The 17,517-nt window shown below is 54.9% G+C and overlaps 2 protein-coding genes across 4 annotated transcripts; one reads left to right on the top strand and one right to left on the bottom strand.

Moving 5' to 3' along the window:
- The first annotated feature begins 2,520 nt into the window (after positions 1-2,520).
- Positions 2,521-5,364, top strand: S100P (S100 calcium binding protein P). The gene is made up of 2 exons (XM_060655478.3): positions 2,521-2,781; positions 5,077-5,364. Exons 1-2 carry the CDS (start codon positions 2,644-2,646, stop codon positions 5,224-5,226), a joined length of 288 nt encoding a protein of 95 aa, XP_060511461.1. The 5' UTR covers positions 2,521-2,643; the 3' UTR covers positions 5,227-5,364.
- A 4,387-nt stretch (positions 5,365-9,751) lies between these two features.
- LOC132692736 (MORF4 family-associated protein 1) lies at positions 9,752-17,332 on the bottom strand. Of its 3 annotated transcripts, XR_013555345.2 has the most exons (3): positions 16,816-17,332; positions 16,222-16,308; positions 9,752-10,300 (listed from the first exon to the last, which is right to left on the bottom strand). XR_013555345.2 is itself a non-coding variant. In XM_078446285.2 (2 exons), exon 1 carries the CDS (start codon positions 17,210-17,212, stop codon positions 16,829-16,831), a length of 384 nt encoding a protein of 127 aa, XP_078302411.1. In that variant the 5' UTR covers positions 17,213-17,332; the 3' UTR covers positions 9,752-10,300; positions 16,816-16,828. The 3 variants fall into 3 exon arrangements, 1 of the variants encoding a protein (XP_078302411.1); XR_009616552.3 differs by lacking the exons at positions 16,222-16,308; positions 16,816-17,332 and adding an exon at positions 10,753-11,020; XM_078446285.2 differs by lacking the exon at positions 16,222-16,308.
- Between the last annotated feature and the right edge of the window lie 185 nt (positions 17,333-17,517).

Below are 17,517 nucleotides of genomic sequence, written 5' to 3'. Positions count from 1 at the left end.
AGCTCCCAGGAGGTGTACAAAATGGAAGGTTTTTACAGGAAAGGGGCTGTGAGAGGTTATCAGCAAAAGGACCGTGCGGGCCAGCACACTTTCCCTGGGTAGGGAGGTAGGGAATCAGGGAATCGCCTGCAGACCATCTGTCTTTGGGGGGAAGGGGCTGAGGCCAGCTACTTCACTGGGCTGATCAGATAATTCTGACCCGTTGGTCAGGTTGCATTCCTGGGGGAGGCCAGACCTGCAGCTAGATCAGGTCTGGAGGCCCAGTTTGGGGACTCGGCCCAAGTGACACCACTCGGACCTGTGGTTTTCTCTGTAACAGCAGTTGCTGTTAAAATGTTAAGAGTGGAGACCTATCTGGAAAGTTAGTCACAAGGGGCGCCTGGGTGGCTCAGGCGGTTGAGCATCCGACTTCGGCTCAGGCCATGATCTCGAGGTTTGGGGGTTCGAGCCCCGCGTCGGGCTCTAGCTCGGAGCCTGGAGCCTGCTTTGGATTCTGTGTCTCCCTTTCTCTCTCTCTGCCCCTCCTCCGCTTGTGCTCTGTCTCTCTCTGTCTCTCAAAAATGAATAAATGTAAAAAAAAAAAAAAAAAAGTCACATGCCCCCATGTTACCTCCTGCATGGTCAGCTGTCAGAGGCGGTCAGTGACTTCCGCTGGGCCTTCTTTTCTGCGTTTACTCTGACGGTGATCATCTAACTGCTTTAAAAAAAATCCCCACAAAGATGGGGTGCCTGGGTGGCTCAGTCGGTTAAGTGTCTGACTTCAGCTCAGGTCACCGTCTCATTGTGTGTGAGTTCGAGCCCCGCGTCAGGCTCTGTGCTGACAGCTCAGAGCCTGGAGCCCCCTTCGGAGCCTGTGTCTCCCTCTGTCTCTGCCCCTCCCCCTCACACACTCTGTGTGTGTGTGTGTGTGTGTGTCTCTCAAAAATAAATAAACCTTAAAAAAATCTTTTTACAAAGATCTCCATCAGGAGAGGTCTTTGGGCTTGCTTTGACTTTTGTGACAAGTTTGAAAACAAAACATTGGAAAAAACCCACACACTCCTCACTAAATTATCGGGGTGGGGGAGGAGAAGCATCCTCTGCCGTGTCCTAGATAATGCTGGCCAGCCCCTGCTGGCCCCCAGCCGGGTCTTCACCCCCCGGGGTCTGGCAGACTCCCCTTGACCCGCCTTCAGTCTCCTCTGCACCTGCCCCCTCCTTGGGCCTGTCTTCTGCCCGCCCAGCCCAGCTGCAGCAAGAATCTGGAAGTCACCTCCCCACCCTTGATGTCTGACCAAATTCTCCACCCCTCACCACCCCCCCCACCCCCGCTTTGGAGGGTAAGCCCTTGGCCTGCTTTCAGTCAGAATCCCCCAACCCTGTCTGCCTCCTCTTAGTAATTTCCCACCCTCTGATGCCCACCCTCTGCTCCCCAGCCTGGTCTGCTATGTTGGGAGTTGAGCCAGTCCCCTCTCCTTGCGATAGTCCCAAGCCCTGTTGTGACATCCCTGAACACTCTTCCTTCCCTTTCAACAAGTGTCATGAGGGGACCTCTGACACCCTTTTGTCATGCTGGTGAAGCCCCAGGAGACAGGGACCTGGAGTCTCACCCTAAGAGGGACTTGGCCAGCACAGCATGAGTCCACCTGCGGGGGCCTTGCTAAGCCTCCCCTGCAGGGTCTTGGGAAAGGAGGAGGGACTGTCCTACGACCCGCTGCTGCTCCTGGAGGGTGCCAGGCTGGGGCTGAGTGTGGAGCCGGCTTCACCTCCCACCACCCTGGGGTTCCCTCGGTATCTGGCATCCAGGCCAGGCAGCCGGGCCCCCAAAGTGCCACCCCCTGGGGACCGAGGGAAAGGCGGCTGGTGCTCATGGAGCTCTGGCTCGGCTCTGTGGGGCTCTGTTGCATCTGCCACAGGCCCTTGAGGTTCTGATAGACTGAGTCCTCCGCACAGGCCATCGGGAGACACGGGCTTAGCATTTCAGGTCTGGAAAGCACACGGTGCCCCTGGGGCCCCCTAGCCAGGTGGCAGGAGAAAGCAGGAGCAGACAGGGGGGCTGAGGGGCCGGGCAGGGTGGGCCCTTCATCTAGCGGTGTGGCCTGGATGCGTCTGCCTGCCTCACTCGTCCAGCTGCGGCTTTGGGGAGCGGGACCGAGGGGTAAGCTGGTCCTGGCTGGAGTTCTGCTAAGCTCTACGGGAGCAAAACCGTGCTGCGTCCCACGTTCACTCAGACAGCCTCCCTGACGCTGGCCCACGGCGTGCAGGTCCCCCTCAAGTCCATGTGCACAGGGGCCAGAGGACCGGACAGGACCGGTCCACACATCCCTTACTCAACAAACGCCCACCAGGCCCCCGCTTACTGTCCCCCAACCATGGTGTCGGTGAATCAGTGATGAATGACCCCAAGACAAGGGAAGCACGGGGAAAATGTGGGTGCACCACAGGTGTGGGCTGGGCGAGGTTTCAGGAAGTGTCGACAGTGCATTTCAGGCACTGAGCAACGCAGAGGGGGGAGGGGCAGGGCCTGCAGACCGTCCAGCCCTGTTTGGCCCACCCTCTGTGTCAATATGAGGCTGGGCCTTATAAGGCGCCAACAAGCCTCCGGTGGGACATTTCCTCGGCCGAGCCAGCTCCCGGCAGGACGGTGGGTCCACATCCAGCACCATGACGGAACTGGAGACGGCCATGGGCATGATTATTGACGTCTTTGCCCGGTACGCGGGGGCCGAGGGCAACAAGCAGAGCCTGACCAAGGGGGAGCTGAAGACGCTCATGGAGAAGGAGCTCCCTGGCTTCCTGCAGGTGAGCGCCCAGGGGCGCGGGCGGTGGGGGCACGCAGGGAGGGCGGGGAGGGCCGAGGGGGTGCCCGGAGCAGCCGGCAGGGGGGCAGGGGGAGGCTACCGGTCCAGGAAAGGATCAGCTGCCCTAGGGGCTGAGGCCTCCAGAGCTGTGGGAACGGGAGCCGGGAGCCAGTGCAGCCAGGTCAATCCTTAAAACCAGAGTTAGCAGTTAGAGTCACAATTCACTCAGCACCAGGATTCTTTCTCAGCAGGGGAGGGGGGGCAAGTGGGAGAGCGAGGGATGCAAACCTGAACCTGAGCGGTGCGGGTGGGGTGGGGGAATCCAGGGCCATCTGTGAGGCTGCGTTTGCTGGTCCCTCACGGCTGCACCCCTCCAAGGCTGCGGGCCACAAACACCCCTGCTGCACTGCCTGCTGGGCCACATGCTGCCTGGTGTTAGTGGGGCTGACAGGGTGCAGATGGCAGCTGGTCTCACTCTGCTGTGGGCTATGTCTGCCCAGGGGGCCTCCCCAGGGACCTGTAAACCCGGGGCCTGCCCTCCTCTGGCTTCTGGCTCCCCTCCCCCTCCTCCTTCCCCCTCTCCACTCCTCCTCCCTGCTCTGTACCCTCCGGCTGCCTTCTCTTCCCTCCTCCCCTCCTCCTCCTCCCTCCCCTCCTCTCCTCACACTCTCTCCTGTCTCCCTCCTTATTCCCCCTTCCCTACCCCCCTTCCCAGCCTCTCCCTCCCCTTCCCCACTCTCCCACCATCCTCCTTCCTCCCTCTCCTTCCCCTCCTCCTACTTCTTTCTCCTAATTCGCCCTCCCTTCCTCTTCCTCCCCTCCCTTCCTCTTCCTCCTTCCCCTCCCTCTCTCCCCCTCTCCCTCCCCTCCTCTTCCTTTCCCTTTCCACAGGGATCCTCGTCCTCTCTGCTCCGCTCCAGCTCCCCTTCTTCTCCCCTCCTCCCCCCGTCACCCCACTAAACTCCCCCCTACCCGCCTTCTAAGGGCTCTAACACTGAGCTGATTCCTGAAAATGGAAGCCTGAAATTTTCAGTCTTCAAACACACTGAGCGTTTCAGTAGGTAAATGCAGTGAGGATATATATATTTTTAAATGAAGTTCATCTGTTTTTGTCTATTATAAATATGTGTTTGTGGTCGAAAATGTAAGAATACAGAATTGTGGAGGCAAGGAAGCCCCCAACACACCCCTCTCTCCTCTTCCATCAGCCTTTTCCCCGTGGAAAGTTGATGTGAATGAAAGTCTAACATACGCAATTTAATTTCTTTTCGAATTTAATATTACAGCACACAGCCTCAAACCCCGAGGCTCACGGAACGCCCCGCCCACGGGGCACTGGGCGTGGGTGCAGATGTTCTGATAACCAACCAAGTTTAAGAGTCTAACCCATGCGGATTTTGAGACCAAACAAAGCCTGGGGGTTGCGGGAGGGGCGGACGCAGGTGGTCCGGGGAACACAACTTGAGAACCAGTGGCCCAGCCCGGGATTCTCAACCTCCTGCCTAGGCACTTGGCCAAAGCAGGGGCTCAGGGCCCTCAGTACTGCAGGCCTCCAGCTGATGCCGAAGCCCCCCGGAGCTGCAATCCTGGGCTGTCGGCCGCAAACTTGGGGAGCTCAGCGTGGGCGGCTGGGGGCAATGGGCCGCGGGGACGCAGTTCCCCCGGGAACTCGGCGGCTGCAGCGCCTCCTGCCGCTGGGTCTCAGTCCTGCACGGGGTGCGGCCGGGCCTCTGCCGTCAGGTGGGCGGACACTTCCAGACCCCTGGGGGGGGGGGGTGGGACGCAGCCTGGGTGTGTCCCTTCCCCCGGGTGCCCTGGGCCCTCCTCCTCCTCCTCCCCGCCTGGAGCCCGGGCTGGTGCCGCCGCCCGCCGTTGGGCGTGAGGATCCGAGGCTCGCGCGGGCACCAGACGGGTGCTGGGTGCGTGGACCAGACGCGGTTCAGTGAGGTGACCTTGCAAAGCAGGCGGCGTGCAGGGGTGGCGCGCGAGTGGCTGCGTTTCCTGGGAATAGTCACCACCCTAGGGCATCTTAACCAATCCAGAGACGACCCCCTGCAAAACTTCACGAACGCGCGCGCCTGCACAGCATAGTGCAATTCAAATTCGGCCTAAAACAAAGAAAACGTGAGTTAGTGCCTTAGTTCGAGCAGGCACACACCTTCGGGCAGTTCAGAGCTTCCTAGAGCCCGGCGACTCGGTGACTCCGATGTCCCCCCCCTCCCCCGACCGCCCGTAACGCCCAGCCCCAGCGCTTGGCCGAGGGCCCACCGCGCTGACCCCGGGCCTCTGTCTCCAGAATAAAAGGGACAGGGACGCCGTGGACAAACTGCTCAAGGACCTGGACGCCAACGGAGACGCCGAGGTGGATTTCAACGAGTTCATGGTGTTCGTGGCCGCCCTCACAGCCGCCTGCCACAAGTACTTTGAGCAGGCGGGACTCCACTGATGCCCTGCAGACCCAGATCCCTGGGGGGGGGGGGGGGTGCTCCGGACCCGCCCCCAGCTTCCAGAACCCTGGGGGTGATTGCTTCCCTGGGCCCGGCCTGCCCCCGACCCTCTGATCAGTAAAATGCTTGTGACACGCGCCTGTCTCCCTCAAATGGATGATTTCCTTCTGCCCTCAGCGCCCCCACCCCCAACACAAGTTTTCTAATGGGTCACTTAGTGCTCCTGGCCTGCGACAGGGTAAGGGTTGGTTCAGGGGCCACTTTCCCCGGCTGAGGCTGGCCGAGGCACCGTGCCTGCTTCTGTGGCTTCCTGGGCCCAAAGTGAGCGCCCCCCTGTCCTGGATCCAAGGAGACCCACGGGACACACATCCATCCGTCCAGTCGGTCAGACGGCCGCTCACCAAACCCTGGCCCCTCCGTGTCTCCAAACGCGTTTCCAAGCCCCGTCTTTTTAATGTACGTGCTTGCGCCACACAGACAGGAAAACACACTTAGAAAAGAAACGGATGACGGGCGGGGACCAAGGGCCAGAGAACAAGGGCCCCCGCGCCAGCGTTTCCAGTTTTATGAAACTGTCTTCATGAAGCAACGCAACCCGCGTGACTCAGGTGAGGGCAGGGGTGTTAGGTCAGTCGTTTGCCCTGGTTTGGAGACTTCCGGAGCCTGGCCGGGGACACACCGGCAGGAGGTGTGGTTTACCCCTCGCTGGGGCGAGCAGGGCACAGGTTTTGTAAGAGGGGAGCCCTGGCAGGTTAGATGGGGGCGGATACACCATTGAAAGCACGGAAAGTCAAGCTAATGGGACGATCGGGGAGGCGGGGCTGGAATCGGATTTCTTCCTGCTGCTTCACAAGTGAGTCACAAATTGTCACCCGCGGCGGGGGCAGCCCCCCCCCCCCGAAGCTGCAGATACCAGAGCCCTCGATCCCCGCCCTCGCGGATAGCTGGGGTGCAGGCCCCTGACCCGGGTCCCCCAGACTCTGCCCCCACCCCAGACGCACAGGGAGAACACCCCCCTGTGCGGCAAGGTCGTAGGAGAGGTTTCCAGCCTCGCAGCCTGAGCCTGGCCCTCCGGGCCTCCCCCGTCCTGACACCCTGAAAGCCTGGAGGGAGGGGTCTTCTCTGAGTCCTCACCCCGGTGGTTCCCACGCGTTCCAGCTGAAAACCCCACTGCTGGGGGATGGAAACAGCAGCTGGCCGCTTCCTTCCAGGGCACCTGGGGCTCCTCTGCCGGCCCGCACGGTCCCCGGCCCTCCTCATCCCCAGGCAGGGCCGGTCCGTTTTCACCCCTCAGGACAGGCTGTATCAAAGCGTCCCGCTTTGGAAGAAGCTTCTGCAGTTCCCAAAGCAGCTTCTGCAGTTCCCATAGCTGCCCGCTTGCCCTGGAATTTCCTTCACCCCATCTGGCTGCTCCCTCTCCTCCCTCACAACTGGGAGATTCCCTCTGGAATGAGAACACTCGCGGCTCCCAGAAACCAGCCTCCTGTGGTGCTCTGTCAGCCTCCTGGGCAGGCTGCGGAGCACCCCTTCCTCCTGGGTGAAGTCCACGGTCACCTCCGCGGGCTTCACAACTTCCGGGTGGCTGGGGGGCTCCCGGCAGCCAGGTCCTCCAAGGCAAAAGCCATGTCCAACCTGCGTTTCTTGATGGCCACAAGGAACTTGCCGGCATGCGTGGACCCACATTCGCCCATTATTAAAGATACGGTTCTTCGTAGTTTTGTTTTTTTAAGTTTGCTTACTTATTTTGAGAGAGAGCGCGCACGAGAGAGCAGGGGAGGGGCAGAGAGGCAGAGAGAGGATCCCAAGCAGGCTGGGGAGGCGGGGGGAGGGGGGTGCAGAGCCCCACCGGGGGCTCGAACTCACGAATCATGAGATCATGACCTGAGCGGAAACCAAGAGTCAGACACTCAACTAACTGAGCCACCCAGGCTCCTATTTTTGTTTTTGAAAAGTAGGCTTTTCAATTAATATGTTCACGCCTAAAACTTCGTCTCCAGCTCAGATCATTTCCCCAAAATGGACTCCATTACTCTGTAACCCGGGATTACTAGCTTAAAGGAGGTTTGGGGTTTTTTTTAATTGCGGTGAAAACACGTAACATTTCTAAGTGTACATACGGCGTTAAGTAGATTGACAGTGTTGTGCAACCAAGCTCCCGACTTTCTCTTCTTGCAAAAGTGAAACTCTGTATCGGACAGCATCAGACAGCAAGTCCCCCGGGCCCTGGACCCATTATTCTATTTCCTCCATGAATTTGTCTCCTCTGGGGAACTTCTGTGAACGGAGTCGTACACTGTTTGTCTTCACGGCTTGTTTCACTTGGCAGAATGTCTTCAAGGTCCATCCCTGTTGTAGCATGTGGCAAAATTTCCTTCCTTTTTATGGCCCACGTTCTTCCATCTCTGAATCACTCACTCAAGCCCCTACTCTTTGAGCATGCTCCTTGTCACTGGGGCGGGCACCGATGCACCCAACTGGCCGCCATCCCTCTTCCCTCCTTGGTCACAGAGGCCCAGTTTTGTTCAGGCGTGTGGCAGAAACGTACTCCAGGAATATGGGCTCCTCAGCCAATCCCTGCCCGCTGGCCGCTGGGAAATTTGAGAGCTGCCGGTGGCTTTGAGGAACACGGCCAAAGCCAGCCTTCAAGGTGTGTTCCTACAAATTAGGGAAAGGCCCCCTTCCTCAAGACCCAGTAGTGGCAGGTGCAGGAAAACTGTCACAAGAACTTGATCAAAGGTGCAAAGACTGTAACATGAATGGCATCCCCTAGAGCTGTGCAGTGCACGACCTGCACGACCGTATATGCCGCCCTTAGCTGGCAGAGATTTTCCTCCCTGATTAAAAAAGAAACAAAGCACATAGCTATGAAAACGCACCCTCTCACTTTGTCAGGTCTTAGACGTTGCTGTGTGACGGCGTGATGCTTGCTGCTGCAGCCACTGGGCAATGAGGACAGAGTTAAGAGGGTCAAAGAAGAGCTTGAATGGCCAGCAGGGTCACTCCACTGCACAGCCCCAGTGGGTGCTGCTTACATCACGGTCTGTGAATGGTGCTGGGAGGTCCTGGCTGCCAAAGGGACTCAGAGCCACGTACCTCTGGACTTACGGGAGATACAAAGCCATATTGCTTAAGCCACATTTAGTCAGCATGTGCCTCGTAAGCACTGCATAGCGGATCCTTGTGACTCATTTTGGCCATTCAACATCTGTACCCCTTTTTATGTTTGGGGAATTCATCACTTATGCACCTTGATAGGTGCCAAGTCTATCTACCCCCGTTTAAGTTGAAAATACTAGACTCTCTTGCCAGAGTACTGTCATGTGACCTAGCATCCACCAATCGGATTCATCCACGCCCAATGCGACTAGGAGCTAGTGAAGCCAGTGAAGGGTTGGGAGAGCTAGGGGGCTGTCTCTGGCTGGCTGTGCAGACGGCGGGAGTCCAGGCGCTGGGGCAGACGAGGGCACAGTAAACCAAAGCAGCATCCTGTGCTCAGAGCAGGGCCAGCTTCCTCCCGGGCCGCTTCTGCGGTGTGGACTGCTCCTGGAATCGTCACCCTGAGTCTCTTCTCAAGCCCTCCCTGAGCTTCTGGAAACTGTCTAACTGGCTAGGGTCAGCTTCTGTGCCGGCAACTAGGAACCCTGACAGATTTCGGCCATAAACCTCTCGCATTTTAAGGCAAAGCAATGTGTAATAGCAATAGTTATAATAATAGTTATGAATTGTAGGAGCAATAACATCACACATATAAATAATAACAATGCTTAGTGATTTTATTAATAACTCTTGGTCAAAAGGAAAAGAGGCAGACTTTATCTATCTATATATTTTTTAACATTTATTTATTTTTGAGAGACAGAGCATGAGCGGGGGAGGGGCAGAGAGAGAGGGAGACACCGAATCTGAAACAGGCTCCAGGCTCTGAGCTGTCAGCAGAGTCCGACGCGGGGCTCGAACCCACAAACCATGAGATCATGACCTGAGCCGAAGTCAGACACGTATCCGACTGAGCCACCCAAGTGCCCCAAAGAGGCAGCCTTTTGAAAGGATGAATCTGGAAAGAACTTCCTGACCAAGAAATTCAAAAACGCTGCTGGCTTACAGACTCGAGGTTATGTGCTGTTGTTCACGATAAATGCCCAGTAAGAGGTGGAGACCGACGGCAACATTCCAGAGATGACACTCAACTTTCAAAAAGGTCTTTAGCTTTCCTTTATCAACCATTTTAGAGGCACTTTAAATTTGGAAGCTCACGGAAATCACAAACTTACAGAAGACTCAGAAGCAGAGTATAAAGAATTTTATTTTTCCGCAGGATCTGAGAATAAGCCGCTGATCTGCTGATCTCCCACCCTGAAGACTTCAGTGAATGTCCTCCAAGCTGCACCCCCCTACGTGATCACGGGGCAGCCGCCGCCGTCAGAAAACGCACCCCAACCCATTACCGCCATCTCATCTCAAGACCCGGTTCAAGTTTTGCCAACTGTTCTTTTTTTTTGTTTTCATGTTTATTTCTTTTTGAGAGAGAGAGAGAGACACAGCGCAAGTGGAGGGGGGAGGGGCAGAGAGAGAGAGGCAGACACAGAATCCGAAGCAGGCTCCAGACTCCGAGCTGTCAGCACAGAGCCCCATGCGGGGCTCGAACCCACGAACCGTGAGATCACGACCTGAGCCCAAGTCGGAGGCTCCTCTGACTGAGCCACCCAGGCACCCCGCCCAGCCAATTGTTCCTAATAAGGTCTTTTATAGAGCAAAGGGATCACGTTTACGCTGCCTTTCCCAGACTTGCATGACCTTGACACTTTTGAGGATTACGAGCTAATAATTTTGCAGAATTTCCTTCGAGTTGAGGTTGTCTGAGGTTTGCTCGTGACTGGGCCTGGGTTGTGTACCTTTGGCAAGAATGTCCCAGAAGTGATGCGATGCTCTTCTCACGGCATCTTATCAGATGGCACTCGGTGTCGGTCTGTCCCATTTCTGGTCATGTCCACTTTGATCACTGGATTAAGATGGTGATTGAAGAAACAGCCAGCCACAGGCCCAGCGTTGGGGAAAGAAAAGCACAGGATGTATCTAGAACAGAAAGCAAGGATGTGTTCAAAGAATGACCAGGATACGTCAAAAGGACGCAGAAGCAGACTTGCATGGGCTCCCACTGCCCAAATCAAAGCCTTCTCCACTATAGCTATTCCTGCCACCTTTGTAACTTGTTAGCATTTTGTAGTGAGGTACTTTGAAGCTACATAAATGTTCTGTTCCTCGTCAAGCATGTAATTCACTCATGTGTTCATATTTAAGTGAATACGTGGTTTCCCATATTCGTCATTGCACCGTGAACGTTAGCCACCATGGTTTGTTGTGATGATCCCACTGTATCCAATCTGCCAGTGGGGCCCTTCCATTCAAGCTGGCCTCTGTGTCCTTCTAACTCATCCCCAACCTTGTTTGGACATCCCCTTGCTTTCCGTCTCAGCCAGATGTCTGCACACATCTCGGGCCCTCCCTGCCCCAGCTCTGGAACTGACCGTTTCTCCATGAAGTTCTGGTCCCTTTTAGTGGAAAATGGTATTTAGAAGCCAAGATCTGGGGCGCCTGGGTGGCGCAGTCGGTTAAGCCTCCGACTTCAGCCAGGTCACGATCTCGCGGTCCGTGAGTTCGAGCCCCGCGTCGGGCTCTGGGCTGATGGCTCGGAGCCTGGAGCCTGTTTCCGATTCTGTGTCTCCCTCTCTCTCTCTGCCCCTCCCCCGTTCATGCTCTGTCTCTCTCTGTCCCAAAAATAAATAAAAAACATTGAAAAAAAAAAAAAAAAAAAAAAGAAGAAGCCAAGATCTGAGAGCCAGGGTACTCAAGATTATTGGGATGTCACTGCTTCCAGCTGCTTCCAACAGGCAGAACTAGGGAACATTTGTAAGTGTGTACATAAATTATACACACACATCTGTGGTTCTATATAAACGTAGAATGTATACACAGAACCACAAGTTCACACGGATACCTCCAATTTCAACCCAATACCATGGAGCTCATTCTAGTGTTCTTTCTTTTCATCTTTCTCTCCCTCTGCTGGCACTCCCTCTCCTGCATGGAAACCTTTTCCCTGGTCAGCCTCCAGTCCCTGTGCCAGTCTGCCCCCTGAATGCACACCCTTCTCTCCCCTTGGGCTGAGTCACCTCACAGGACTGACTTCCTCTACGGATGCCCTCCTTGCCCTTCTCAGGCTGTGACAAGCTGCACCGCATTGTTCCCATGCGTGGATGCTCTCCTTACCCCACTGGGCTCTGACCCCCAGACTACCAGCTTGGGGACTTCTAATCCTTCCTGGGCTTTCATTTCTCAAGTCAAATGAATGAATGAAGGTCCTTGGCACTCATCTCTAGGTAACAAGCTACTTGATTTCCCCTGTTTACCGTTATCTCCACCACTAGAATGACTAGGGGCAGGACTCTGGGACTGCCTCTTCACGGCTGCATCCCCCAGTGCCTAGAGCAGTGCCTGATACATAGCAGGAGCTAAGTAACAGTGGTAAGTAAATAAAGACTTCTGTAGCAAAATGAATTTTTGAAATGGTTCTAAGCCAGGGAATCAACATAGCCAATTCACGTTAGCTGACAGCGAAGGAGGAAGATTGGTGTTAAGCTGTAAGGAAGGAGGCCAGTTGGGAGAGCATCGCTCTAGTGGCCTGGGGCAGGTAGAGGGGGGTGGGCAAATCAAAGGTGCATTCTGGACATTGAATCAATGTGCTTCAGTGATAGAGCGAGGAAGGCGTTGCTGAGAAGGAGGGAGGAGTCAAGAATAACACTGACGTTTCTGTGGTTTGAGTTCTTTGCATTGATAAGCAGACACAAATTTAGGTTACATTTACATACCGAGTTGGTACTCATTCATTCAAGGAGTATCGTGTACCAACCATGTGGCAGCCGAGCACTGGTCTCTGTGCTGGGAATTCAGCAGGAAACAAAAATTCCTGGGGCGCCTGGGTGGCTCAGTTGGGTGAGCATCCAGACTCTTGATTTCAGCTCAGATCATGATCACAGGGTTGTGGGATCAAGCCCCACATCGGGCTCCAAGCTGAGCGTGGAGCCTGATTAAGATTCTCTCTCTCTCTCTCTCTCTCTCTCTCTCTCTCTCTCTGCCCCTCTCCCCTGCACAATCCCCAGCTTGTGCTCTCTAAAAAACAAAACAAAAATCTCTTGCCCTCAAGGGGCTGACATTCCAAGGGGAGAAGTGGGTAAGACACAAATTAGTAATCACATGTCAGGCAAGTGAGAAGAAAAACGAAGGATAGAGAGTGACAGGGGTTGGCAGTGCTGCTTTAAACAGGAAGAAGAAGAGGGCCTCGCTGGTAAGCTAACGCTTAAGGAGAGACTTTGAAAAGTGGCGCAGTGAGCCATGTGGACGGATACTGGACACTGGGATGTTTTCGGAAGAAACAAAACCCCGAGAAGTATGGCCACAAAACACTATTGAAGACTCAGTCGTCACCAGCCAGCCGATGGCAAACGATGGCTGGAGAGGAGGACAGAACATAGAATTTCAGACTTCACAGCAAGGGGAGTTTGGGCACGATGGGCCGATTGCAGAGCAACTGACAGAAGGCAATTCAAATTTTCTAGGGGACCTGGAAGTCGTTTCAATTCCACAGATACATAATCCAACTGGGGGGGAGGGGGAATTTATGAGTTACAACAGGAAATACACACAAAGTCCTGGACGCCTCCAAATTCCACCACATCTCAGGCAGGAGTTGGACCACTAGCTCGTCACCACAGTGCTCCGCAGAAGGGCCAAGGGTCAAAAATGCTTCAGAAGACTCTTAAGGCCCTGACCGTGAAGGAGCCTTGGCATCGAGACTGAACACATAAGGGGCGCCTGGGTGTCTCGGTTGAGTGTCTGACTTCCGCTCAGGTCGTGATCTCGCAGTTCACGAGTTCGAGCCCCGCGTTGAGTTCTGTGCTGACAGCTCAGAGCCTGGAGCCTGCTTTGGATTCTGTGTCTCCCTCTCTCTCTGCCCCTCCTCCGCTTGCGTTCTGTCTCTGTCTCTCTCTCAAAAATAAATAAACGTTAAAAAAAAAACAACAAAATAAAAGACTGAGTAGATAAAATGCAACCCCAACGGAGGAATACAATCCATGGTCAATTAATCAGTTAATCAAGGGGAAACACGTGCATACGAGTTTTGCACCCCCAGAACATCTGTTTTTAAATCAGTAAGTAACTTGTAACTAAGTTTCCTGAATCAAGGTCCCTAATATCCCCACAGGGGTGCTCCTTCAGCCAGCTCCTGGAATTAAGAAAACACGGAGGAAATAACCTGCAGTGTATATGAACAGGAACGAGAAATAAACCTTGGGGGCTGTAGCCACAAAGACTTTGGGGTTGACGGATGCAGAGAGACACCGAGCCTCAACCCCAGGAAAGGCTGGCCGGTCCTTCCCACGCCCCTGATCCAGCGCAGACCCTCCACTCCCACCCGCACCAGCGCCCACATTCTTGCTTCGCCTCCCCCCTTCCCCCCCCCCCCCCGACCCACAGACCTCACTAAGCTTCCCGCGCTACAAACGTGACCCCCGAGGCTCCCTTGCTCCTCGGTCTCAATGGCTCCCGGCACTACCTCTGTTCCCACTGAGAAATTCAGAAGGGCAGGAGCACAGACCAGGATTCCAGAGACCGAAACAGCCTCTCTAAAGGACTTGCCTTTGTGCCCAGGTACTTTCCTATAAAAATGCCTGTTTCACACGTTATTCCCAGACCTGTACCTCGGCTTGTCATTATAAACATGTATGTGTTCTCATCGAACCCCCTCTGGCGCGATTCTGGAAATTGCACCCTGCCTGTCCTGTGGCTTTGAGCATCCATTAGCACAAGCTCATGAACAGGAATCAGTTCTCTAATGAAGCCCTCTCTCCTCTGCTCCCCACTTTTACTGGTCCCCGCAGTGCCCCCCAGTCACTCCCCAGTGCTGCAGCTCAAGTCCCTTCCTGAGCTTCTGATGCCCCCACTGGTTTCTACTCTTAGAAGTTGTACTCGGCATTCAAGGACAGTCATTGGCTCTCAGGCACCCTGCGGTGCAGTTACCTGTCCCAGCTCCTCGCGGTCCAGGCCTTCCCTTCACATTCCTGCTACCCTGGAGCAGATGGGAAGCACATTACACGCCCACTGGCTACACAGACCTCAGCTGCTGAAAAGCAGGGGCTCAGGCCAGACGATGGCCTCAAGTTCATCCCTGTCAAGAGCTCACTGTCCTGTCATCTTGTCCCCACAGCACCGGCCACAAGCGATTCTCCCTCACGGTTCCAGGCTCACAGAGAACCTCAAACTTCAAGCAGCTCGGTCCTGCTTGCCGAGGCTGCGCTCAAAGAAGCACGTTCGTTTCAAAAGAAATGTATTAACACATGCAGGGACTTTGGCCATTTGAACAACGTATTTATTTGAAAAAAAAAAAGGGGGGGGGAGGTTAGAGACCTTTGTTTTTCAAGGCAAACAAACATTTATTGCATGTCTGATTTTGACTTCCAGTCCTGGTGAGGTCTACCCTGATCAACTAGATGGGCCCTGATGCTGCCTTTTCCTTTCTCCAGTGTCCCCGGACCCTTTGTAGGTGGTCTCTTTGACGCAATACTCCGGAACGCACGCATTACCACAGTGATGGTACTCGGTCATTCCCTATCCAAACTTCTTTGTCATTCAGGGTCGGCTAGGTTACCTACATAAAGTCACCTGGCAGGTGGCGCAACACAGCCCAGACAATATGCCACAGAACACAGCTCTCCTCGGTCCCACGGGAAGTGAAGTGAAGTTCCAGAATACACACACAACCATCTCCCATCTACGACTGCCTTCTACTCCTTCTCCGTCTTCCCCACAGCAGTCTCACCCCTACTCGGGTCACCAGGTACACCCGAGGAGCGTCGTCCATGCACCTCTAAAGGTAGAAGATTCTGGTCCCACGTCTACACAAGTCCCAGACAACAATCAGGTCACATGGATAACAGCAAGGTGCAAGGCCATGCCCCAACATTTCAGACACGGTAAAGTAACGTGATTTAACGTGACAACTGAAACAACTTTTCATTAAGCCCCATTTCCCCTGCAAGAGTATTTCTCGGACAAAAGTTATTTTTCAGGACAGTCTAACCCAACTCAAGCCGGCATCCGTCGTGTTAGTTCAGACGAGAGAACGAATTCTGGAGATCTTACTGTCCCCAGGCACGGCTGGACCGGCCAGGCAACATGCAGACCCAGGCCCAAGAGACAGGAGTGCTTGCATATCATTCAAAGGAATGTGAAGGAATGCGACACCCCCCCCCCCAACTTGTACACGTAGAAGCAGTTAGTTTAGGCTGGTACAAGCAGCTGGTCAACATAATCATCAGATGTACCTAATGAAATCTCTAACATAAGAAATAGAGATATTTTTCAGATTCCAAGTCTCTCAACATAAAACACAGTTCCTTGAGACCACACGAAGGGGCAGCAGAAATAACTAAGTAACACGTGTTAACGACTTCACCTCCAATCTACAGCTCTCAGGGGCCTCCTGCCCCAAATTTCACCCTTAAAAACCCTCACTTGGGTGGGGGTGGGGGGGGGGGTGCCTGGCTGGCTCAGTCCGTAGAACCCACGACTCTTGATCTCAGGGTCATAAGTTCAAGCCCCACACTGGGCATTGTGCCTACTTAAAACAAAAACCAAAACCCTCACCTGTAAGCCACTGGGCAGCTTCGCACTTGGAGCATGCGGTCCCCATTCTCCTAGGTGGTGTCATACCTATAAACAGCCTATCCTTCTTCACTGCAAAAGCTCCATGTCAGTTTTTTACTGGCTTGCTGTGCACCCAGGAGACCCATTCTCCTCTGGTGCGGATACATAACCATTGACCCTAGGGGAGGCTGTGACACACGGATAAAAACCAAAAAAAAAAAAAAAAAAAAAAAAAAAAACCAGAATAAACAACAAGCTGTTTCAGTTTCCTCGAGTTGTCAGCCCAGCCTTACCAGGTGACCAGAGTCCATGAGCTGTGAACCCGACGCACAATTGGCAGAAATTTGCCATCAAGACACTGAGTCCCAGATTTCTGCAACCTGATGTTTAAAAAAAAAAAAATTTTTTCAATTAACCACCCACCCTCTGACACGAACCTGGAAATTTCTAGTAAACGCCTACAGCCTCACATTTTCCCATTTTTCCCCCCTGTGTTCTCACCCTCCCCTATTTTGCTCTAAGGGCTAGGTTTTCTTTGGTTCCCGCCCCCGCCAGGTACCTAGGCAACTCTCCCTGCGGCAACTGTCCTATTGGGACTGACTCTGGGGTTTCACAAAGACAAACTCGAAATTATTTTAAGTCTTCTTGAATTGCCAGTGGGGGCGGGAGGAACCACAAAACTCAGGACGTCCTAGCACCTGTCCAATCTAGCACGCACCCATTTTCCTCTTGACCTCAACTTTGCTCCCACTCCCCAATTTCCGACGCAGGGCGACTGAGGCTGTACCTTCACTCCTGGAATATTACTACCACCCAGAAAACTGTTCAATCACGCTGACGGCAACGACCAGGACCCGCATCGGGCCCCGCCGGCCCCCCGGCCTTACCGCCCGCCCGCCTTCACGACGATTCGCTCCTCTCTATCCGCCGGACCAGCTCCACCAACATCTCTGCCATCTTCGCGATCTCCTTGGCCTTCTCCTCCGCCTTCTCGCACCGTTTGGTCCCTCTGCCCTCGACTCCATCGTCGGGATTCTGAAGATGGTTCAGGGCGCTCTCCTCCGAGGCCTCCACCTGCGTTTTGATTTGGATGAGCATATTGTCCATCTCCCACAGCTTGCTCCGGTTCCGCATGTACGCCCGGCCGTGCTCCCGGGTCAGCGCCGCGATGTCCTCCCGCATCTCGTTGATGACGGGCAGCAGGAACTGCTCGAAATCCTCCTCGGGCTCCAGCACCTCCACCTCCTCCGGCTCTGCCAGCTCGACGACGTCCAAGGGCCGCATCTGTCCCGCCAAACCGTTGCCGCGGGCGTCGACGGGTCAGCAGTGCTGCCGAATTACCTCTGCGAGTTCCTCCTCTCACGCCGTCCGCTTGCAAACCGCTCCGGGAAGCAAAGCCTGGGACCCACACGGAGGCCGGGCGGCGGAGGAGTCCGCGCAGCCGTCACCGGCGGTGGGCGTGTTCGCGCCACTTTCGGGACTCGGCCCCGCCCCCTTACGGCCACGCCTCGGACCGAGCCCAGGCGCGGGCGCGCGCACGCAAAGGGGACTCCGTAGCGGGCGGGCGCACGCCAGCCTCCACCTGCTTC

The sequence above is a fragment of the Panthera onca genome, chromosome B1 (assembly GCF_046562875.1).
Source record: "Panthera onca isolate mPanOnc1 chromosome B1, mPanOnc1 haplotype 2, whole genome shotgun sequence".
Lineage (NCBI taxonomy): Eukaryota > Metazoa > Chordata > Mammalia > Carnivora > Felidae > Panthera > Panthera onca.
Note: the sequence above shows the minus strand (reverse complement) of the source record. Positions and strands in the feature narration are given on the sequence as shown.